The sequence below is a fragment of the Cynocephalus volans genome, chromosome 1 (genome assembly GCF_027409185.1).
Source record: "Cynocephalus volans isolate mCynVol1 chromosome 1, mCynVol1.pri, whole genome shotgun sequence".
NCBI classification, from domain to species: Eukaryota; Metazoa; Chordata; class Mammalia; order Dermoptera; family Cynocephalidae; genus Cynocephalus; species Cynocephalus volans.
In genome coordinates this window covers 107,682,635-107,691,750 of record NC_084460.1, presented here as the reverse complement: position 1 = coordinate 107,691,750, position 9,116 = coordinate 107,682,635, and the positions used below count along the sequence as shown (strand labels likewise).

The window sequence follows — 9,116 nt, the reverse complement described above, 5'->3', positions numbered from 1 at the left end:
TTGAATGCATGAATAAGAAATGAGAATGAATGACTATGTAAGTGAGCGACTAGATACAAGATTGGATGAGTGCTCAGGGAAGTGCTCTTTGTGCTCTCTCACCCTGGGCCCTGCCCCTCTACTCTCAGGTAGACCCTTCGACCCTCAGGTGCCCATTGTCAGAGCCACAGCCAGAGTCATTGTGGCCCTCGTGTTTGGTCGCTGCTTCCCCTCGGAGGATCCCATTTTCCAGGAACTGACTCAAGCCATCAACTTTGGCCTGGCCTTTGTCAGCACGGTGTGGCGCCGGGTAATTGGCATTTAGGGAGGCAGGGGCCTCAGCCAGGGCCTGGCAGGGAAGGCGTGAGGTGGGCAGGAGGGAGGCCTCAGAGCCTGATTCTGGGTTCCTTAGGTGGCTTCTGCTCAGCAAGCTGACAAGTTCACAGCATCAAACCTTTGCTGAGGTTCAGCACGGGTGTGTGGGCAGGGAGTGAGAGGCAGATTATATCCTCAGAAACACAGCTTTCTGAGCCTGCAACATCCTGGCTAAACCCTGAGCACAATCCCTGCTACCACTGCTCTCATTTCTGTCTAGATTATTTGAGGGTCCCCAGATGAGAGGCAGCCCTGGCTGCCTGTGTCAGAGGCGCTAGCCATCTTTAGAGCGCCTAGTATAGTTCTCAGGTGCCCTGACTCAGGGGCTGGCTCACACCTGAGTAGGCCCTGGATGGACCTCTCTCCCCACAGCTGTATGACATGTTTCCCTGGGCCCTTCGCCACCTTCCGGGACCGCACCAGGAGATATTTAGGTATCAAAAGGCTGTGCGGGGCTTCATCTGCCAGGAGATCATCAGGCACAAGCTCAGGGCCCCTGAGGCCCCCAAGAACTTCATCAGCTGCTACCTGGCCCAGATCACCAAGGTGGGCCTGGAATGGCTGCAGAGAAAGGCACGGAGGAAGGGGGCTGTCTTCCTGGGCTGCACCTCATTTCTAGGCCATGGTCTCCGCTCCTCAGGGTTTTCCTCCCTATCTTTTCCCAGGCCAGAACTGGCTTCTACAGACATGGGTAGGGTGGGAAGTGGAGGACCTGGCTGATATCAGGGGCAGAACCCCAGGGCAGCCCCCCATCAAAAGTCAATGCAGTCCTGGGCTGGTACGTGGCTCACTTGGGAGAGTGTGGTGCTGATAACACAAGGCCAGGGGTTCAGATCCCTATATAGGGATGACCAGTTAGCTCACTTGGGAGAGCGTGGTGCTGACAACACCAAGTCAAGGGTTAAGATCCCCTTACCGGTCATCTTTAAAAAGAAAAAAAAAAAAAAAGAAGCCAATGCAGTCCTGGGACTGAGGCCCTCCCAAGGGGTTGGACCCCATGGAGTTCTGTTCCCACAAGCCTTGGGGCAGGTCAGGCCTCAAGGAGACACCAAGTCTCCGATCGGGGAAAACTTTAGACCCAGCGTTGCTCCTCCAAAACCCCTTACCCACCTGCCAGGCCGTGGATGACCCTGTTTCCACATTCAACGAGGAGAACCTGATCCAGGTGGTGATTGACCTGTTTCTGGGAGGCATCGATACCACGGCCACCACCCTGCGCTGGGCACTCATTTACATGGTCCAGTACGGAGCTGTCCAGGGTGAGAGGCCCTCTGTTACACCCTGGCTGACCACCCCCTCACCCATTACCCCTGAGTGGGGCTTTTGGGCTGCAGGTACCACCCCCATCACTCTCTTTTCTCTATGGCTCCAGAGGTGGGTCCTGCTCTTTCTGCTGTGGTACAGGAAGTGTTTGTGGCTTGGAGTCAGACAGGAGGGGCTTCAGCTCCCACCTTGCTACTTACTGTGTGATCTTGGGCAAGTCATTCCACTGCCTTGCTGAAGTCTCTTGGTTGGGATGAGGGTGGGCGAGGACAGGCCACAGGCCCTTTCCCCAAACCCACACTGAGCCACCCGCAGAGAAGGTACAGCAGGAGCTGGATGCGGTGCTGGGTGCTGCCCAAGCAATTTGCTACAAAGACCGTGAGAGACTGCCCTACACCCACGCCGTCCTCCATGAGGTGCAGCGGCTCAGCAGTGTCGTGGCCGTGGGCGCTGTTCGCCAGTGCATGACCTCCACCTGTGTGTGTGGCTACCCCGTGCCCAAGGTAGGTGGTCACTATGTGGCCCCACCCCAACCCAGTGACTGCAGAAAGCACCTTTCCTGCCCAGCATAGCCATCTGCTGCAGCTTCTGCCAAACTTTGGGCTCTCTGTCAATCAATTAGTCATCTATGTATGGTATTTGGAATAGGGGTTATGATTATAAATGAATGTACTCCCTGGGCCGACCCCTTGGGTCACTCAGGAGAGTGCAGCGCTGGGAGCGCATCGGCGCTTCCGCCGCGGGTTTGGATCCTATATGGGGATGGCCGGTGCGCTCACTGGCTGAGTGCGGTGTGGAGGACACCAAGCCAAGGGTTGCAATCCCCTTACCCGTCACAAAAAAGCAAAAAAAAAAAAAAAAAAAAAAGAATGTACTCCCTGATGGATAATTTTAAAGTTCCCTATTGTTCAGAGATCAATCCTTGCAGACATTTTAATACACCTCTTTCCAACATTTTTTCCAAATATGATTTATATACTTGTGATTGTGCTGAATATATTATTGTGAATACATCATTTCATTTAACTTATTATTCAGTTTCTTCTACAGCAGTGGTTCTTAAGCTTCCAGGTAAATCAGAATCACCCAGAGGGCTTGTTAAAACAGACATGGCTGAGCTCCACACCCAGTGTGTCTGTGGTGGGGTCTAAGAATTTGCCTTTCTAACAGGTTCCCAGGTGGTGCTGAAGCTATGGGTCCAGGGACCACACTTTGAAAACCACTGCTTATATCACTCTTAATGGCTGCATAATATTCCACCAAGCAGATGTTTTCTAATTTTCAACACTTGGTGAACATTTAGGCCATTTGCAATTTACATGCCTTAGGCTTGGTCTGCATTTTATATAATTTCCTTAGAACTGATTTGTAGCAGAAATTGCCTTTCTTGTTTTTCATTTTATAACAAGGTTAAGAGAACAAGTACCAAATAAGGGGAAAAAGAGGAAAAGAGTTATATAAAAATATTTAAGTCAAGAACAGCTACTTCATGTGCACATAAAACTTCAGTCTAAGCTTTCTTGGAGTCAAGGCCAAAAAGAAAAAAAGGAAATCCCAGTAAGTTATGACTCTTATTATGTACTCAAAGGAAGCATGCCTGTACCAGGAAAGCATTGGCTTATCACACTCCAAGAAGTTATTATGAGGCTTATCATTTATAATATTCTTTTGAGGGCCGGGAGCCAAAATAATAGTTAAAGTTTATAGCTCTCTGGTAATCCAGCTTGAGACAGGTTTCTATGGAGGTTTTTGACATGAGCTGGACAATAACATAACAATACCTGCTCTTTGCCAAACTTACTGTGTGTCCACTACGTCATTCAGTCCTCACTACAACAAGAGGTACAGTGGTCTTTTATATTGTTGATTGAGCCATGCAGATGCTAGACAAAGGATGTTGAATTAGTTATTTATCTTACTGTGTTACAAATTATTCAAAACTTAACAGCTTCAAACAGCAGCATTTATAATTTCACAGTTTCTGAGGTCAGGAAACTGAGTGCAGCTTAGATGGATGCCTCTGTCTCAAGGTCTGTCGTGATGTTACCATCAGGTTGTTGGTGGAGCTACAGACTAGGGGAAACTTCACTTCAAGCTCACTCACATGGCTGTCTTCAGGACTCAGCTGCTCATGGACTGTTGCCTGGAGGCCACCCTCAGTTCCTCGACACATGGGCCTCCCCATAGGGCAGCTCAAAACACGGCAGCTGACCTCCATCAGAGAGCAAGCGAGAGAGCACCCGGAATAGACGCCACAGTCTTTTGTTAGAAATGAGTTACTAGACCCAGCCACCCTCAAGGGAAGGGGATTATGTAGAGTGTGAATCCCAGAACTCCAGGATCATTGGGGGGGGGGGGGCATTTTAAAGGTAACGTACCACAGATGTGCAGGTGGCAACGTTGCCATTTTCATTAAAATGAAAGTCACTCATCTTAGAGCAACCCCTCTGTACGTAGAGGTGGGGGCTGGAGCCCCGAGACTTTCCTCAGAAATGGACTTTGGCTCTGCCCTGATGCTCCAGCCCATCTTTGGTGGGAGCTGCAATGGTACACTGTGGACACTAGGGAAGTGATGGGGAGAGAAGGTATGGGCACCCAGTCTTCTTCATCATGAGAGTCTTTGTTCAGCGCTTACAACTGACCATGGTTTAGGGCCTACTCCACTCCAAGGGCCCTGCCAGAATGCTATTATTAAACTTATTATTAATTTGATCAGACTTGAGATGCCACCTCCATACATCTCTTCTTCATAGCAATCTGATCCTTTAGATGTTATTGTTATTCCTTTTTTACAGACAGGGAAACTTCAGTGTAGAGAGTTCAAGTAACTGCCCAAAACACACAGCTAGTACGTGACTTACCTGAGTTTCAAATTCATGTTCCTCTGACTCCAAAGTTTTTGCTCTGACTCTGAAGTTTTTGCACCATACTCCCTGCTGTTTGTATTGCTCCAGAAATGCCTCTCTAGGTAAGTAAAATGTACTAATGTGTTAAATGGAGATGTTTTGCATTGTCCATTGGTCACCTGACTGGCTGATACTGTCTCCTGGAATGTGAGGACAGGATCAGCTAATCTTACTGCTGGGATGGCAGGAGGGCCCAGGCCCAGGTTATCTAAAAGCTGTGCCAAATTAGGTCAAGTTAAAAAGTGGGGGACCAGAGTTTAACACTGTCTCATGCCATTGGAGATTAGAACTTCCCTCATTAAGAGCCCATTCCTGCTGATTTGATTCTAGTTGTTCTGTGATAAAGACTCCAAGGGACCATTAACAACCTGAAATTAATATTCAGCTTTTACAACTTGGGTGAGAGATGTTTGCTGAAAGTGGAGTCAAAGCCTGACAGTAGATCATTAAATGTTACAGATATTCCTAAACATTTCATCAGCTGAGCAATAGTGACAACAGCATTGGACCCTAGTACAATGGTTGTGCTTCAAGCCTGTCTCTCTTTAAACATCCTATTTGATTGTAAACTCCAAACTGCCATTTACTGGGGAGGAGCTGGCATAGAGTCCCCGGGGGGCACCCAGCAGGCAGATGGTTCTGTAATCTGAGGGGGCGGGAGGGTTGGCCTTTTTGCACAGTGGATAGGCTGTGCTCTGAACCTGTTCCATGAGCTAAATCAGTCACTTTGCAAGGAGGCCAGATCACCCCACAGAACAGGATATAAATTTCCCTGGAGAGAAGAGTGCCTTGCCAGGAACCTCTTCATCTGAAGATGATTATTAAGAACTGTTGCAATGCAGAGGGTGACTTAATCCCAAGTAGAAAAAACAGGGGGAATTCCCAGGACTATAGTTGGGAAATGTATAGCTCACTCAGGCAGCAGCAAGGACACTTGCCTCCCTAACACCTCTGCTTAAAGTCACAGGGTAACCAGGTCTGGGCACGCTATTGGTCTGGATGGCTAGAGTCAAGTCCCCTCCTTAAGCCTACAGTATTGCATCAACAGCAAAAAAGAAAAGTGCCTTCTAAAAATATTTACAGCGGCTCAACTTCTTTACTTGCTTCTATTTGGGATGCAGACTTCAAACTCTGCCAAGCTATATTTTTTTCTTTGTTTTAAATTTCAAGCTATCTTTGTGAAAACCACGAATCCTATAGTTAGCCTTCTGATTCCCACAGGGGTGGCTGGTTTAATTCCATGTATTTGGAAAATGAGCCACAGGTATAAGGCCTTCCTCAGAACACTGTAGCTGACTGTCCTAGGTCCTGAGACCATAACCAATCCTATCCTTGTTCCACTTTGGCCTCCTTATGCTGTTTCTGGTCAGCCCAGAGCCCACATGATAAGAAGCAGAAGTTGCCCTGACAGGCTTTGGCTCCTTTCTGCTTCCATCTGATCCATCTGATTCTTTTTCTAACCACTCACTTCTCCTTTGAGGTACAGTGAAGGCTAGGGTTAGGGTTGGAGTTAGGGCTGAGGTTATGGTTCATGTTCTCCTCTTCCCAACCCTAAAGAGTGAAGCTTTCTGTCTTCTGTTCTCCTCTCTGCCTTTCCATCACTCATCTTTCTTTCTCGTTGTTTGCCATTCATTTCTCCTCTTCCTGTTTCTGTCTCTGTCTCTCTCTGATATACACACACACCCTACCCCAGTGTTTGTTGCCCTGTGCCATACCTGGTCACTTCTAGTCATGCCCAGCAGCTGCTGGCCTCCATAGGAGGGAACAGCTCTATATCTCTAGACCTGGGTTGGGAGTCTTCAGGAAAAAGGTGGGTTGCCCTCAGCCAGGAGGGTGTAAGACTCAGCTCCATCACTGATGTGAGCCCAGAGGGAGGGTATCCTAAGAGGGCCTGCCTACTGAATCTCCCTGAGCCAGTGCCCCCAGGCCACTCCTACACTGGATGTTCTCCGAGCTCACTTTGGCCCTGTGTCAGGGCTGGGTACTGGGCCATCTGAGGCTCCCTGAGCCACACCAGCTCCTCTCTGCAGGGCACCATCATCTTGCCTAACCTGGCCTCTGTGCTCTATGACCCCGAGTGCTGGGAGACCCCTCGACAGTTCAACCCTTGCCACTTCCTGGACAAGGATGGAAACTTCATGGTCAATAAGGCTTTCCTGCCATTCTCTGCAGGTACTGAGCACAGTGCTGGATTCTGGGTGGGGGGTGGGGGTGTGGTGGGACAGATACTGGGGACAGCTGCTACCCTCTGACCTTTCCCTCTCCTTCCAGGGCATCGCATGTGCCCAGGGGATCAGCTGGCTCGAATGGAGCTCTTCCTGATGTTTGCCACCCTCCTCAAGACCTTTAGGTTCCAATTGCCAGAGGGGAGCCCAGGTCTCAGGCTAGAGTATATCTTTGGGGGCACTCTGCAGCCCCAGCCTCAGGAGATCTGTGCAGTGCCCCGCCTGAGCAGCACCCGCCCACGTACTAGGGAGGAGGGCCTGTAGCCAACTGGGGGTCTGCAGGCCTGTCCCCCATGAAGTCCTTCCTCAGTTTCAGCTCCTGCAAAGTTAGAGAAGAGGAAGAACAGGGGTTCCCCCGGCTCAGGTGCTCTGCCCACAGAGCAGATCATGTCGTGTAATGTGAGGTGACATTAGAGAGTAGACATATCAAGGATTCTACAAAGATAGTTCAGTTTGGGTAGTTCAGTTCTTAGATTAGTTATGCTTTGGCAGGGGAAGATTTCACAAGGTTAGGAGTTTGGTATTAAATCAGTTCACAAGGTTAATTTGGTGAAATTGAGTCTCATAAGGTAGCACCTAAGTACATTCAGAGGAAAAGGCTATCAAACAAAACTATAAATACAATAATGCATGCAAATAGTATGGATGCTGAGGACTGATAAGCCAAAAAAAAAAAAAGGCAGCTTATTTTCTGCCCTCTCCTGACCAGAGGAAAGAAGTGCAAGTCCCTGCATCCCTAGCACAGGTAAACAGCCCCCAGTCTCCATCAGGAAAAGCCAGCGCCAATGTAACTGTTTCCAGAAAACTCTCCACCAAGAACCCCCTTTAAATTCCCCACAAGGGTCCCCAAATTTTGAAACATTGCGTCTTCAGACAATTCTTACTTATTAAAAAAGAATGACTAGTATTAATGAAATTCAAATTCAAATCAAAATGTGATACCACTACACACTTATCAGAATTGCTAAAAACAAAACTCTGACAGTCCCAAGTACTGAAAAATATACAGCGCAACTGGAACTCTCATAAACTGTTCGTGGGAATTTAAAGTGGTACAACTACATTGGAAAACAGTTTGACAATTTCTCATAAAATTAAACATTACGGGCCGGCCCGTGGCTCACTCGGGAGAGTGTGGTGCTGATAACACTAAGGCCACGGGTTCGGATCCTATACAGGGATGGCCGGTTCGCTCACTGGCTGAGCGTGGTGCTGACAACACCCAGTCAAGGGTTAAGATCCCCTTACCGGTCATCTTTAAAAAAAAAAAAAAAATTAAACATTACACCATACAACCCATTCCCACTCCTAGGTATTTTACCCAAAAGAAATGAAAATATACGTTCACACAAATGTATGCTATATGATTCCCTTTCTATGATATTCTTTAAAAGACAAAACTATAGGGACATAAATAAGTCATTGCCAGGGTCTGGAAGTAGGAATATAAAAGGACATAAGGGAGCTTTCTGGGGTAATGAAAATGTTCTGTATCTTGATTGTGGTGACGGTTACATGGCTATCTGTGTTTGTCAAAACTGATACAGCTATACACTTAAAAGGATGAATGTTATTTTACATAAATCATCTCTCAATAAACCTGACTTTTAAAGAAGAAATGGTTTAGGGCTGACCTGTGGCTCACTTGGGAGAGTGTGGTTCTGATAACACCTATAAGGCCATGGGTTCGGATCCCTATATAGGGATGGCCGGTTAGCTCACTTGGGAGAGTGTGGTGCTGACAACACCAAGTCAAGGATTGAGATCCCCTTACTGGTCATCTTTATAAAAAAATATAAATAAATAAAGGAATGGTTTACCTTTATCCTTTGTTTTTTTTATGAAGACACATAGGAATGAACCAATGCTTCCAATTAGTAGGATATCAATCATTACTACTACACTGGGATGGGAGGATTCCAGCCAGAAATAAGGAAATGTAATGCATTAATTCGCCTCTGGCCATTCTGCAGGCAAATGTACAACTTCCTCTAGGCTTTTTGAAATCTTGAAGCTTTCCCACAGACACCCTATTTTCTTTGTGAAACCATACCCAGGGCCAGGGAGTCTAGCCTGGGACCCACTGGGCAAGTGGAGTCCCAGAAAGCAGTAGAAAGCTTGGGGGTCTCATGTCTGGGAGATCCCCCACCACACCCTGGGCTGCCAGCTGAGGCAGGCTCTGGGGTAGAGAAAACAAAGCTGGGCCTTAATTCAACGGCTCCCTCCTCACTTTCTTAACCTTCTGTCACTCCTCTCCCTGTTAGAGCCCCTGTGTGGAGCTTGCAGCACCTTCTAACACCCCCCCACCCAGCTAGCCTCTTGTCTTTGGTCCTTGGTATGTTACTCCCTCCCCTCAAAGGTCATCTCC

General features: G+C 47.9%; 1 protein-coding gene across 1 annotated transcript; it reads left to right on the top strand.

Annotated features, from left to right (window-relative positions):
• The first annotated feature begins 735 nt into the window (after positions 1-735).
• LOC134384130 (cytochrome P450 2J2-like) lies at positions 736-7,012 on the top strand. The gene is made up of 5 exons (XM_063105771.1): positions 736-900; positions 1,472-1,613; positions 1,933-2,120; positions 6,554-6,695; positions 6,795-7,012. Exons 1-5 carry the CDS (start codon positions 736-738, stop codon positions 7,010-7,012), a joined length of 855 nt encoding a protein of 284 aa, XP_062961841.1.
• The last annotated feature ends 2,104 nt before the right edge of the window (positions 7,013-9,116 follow it).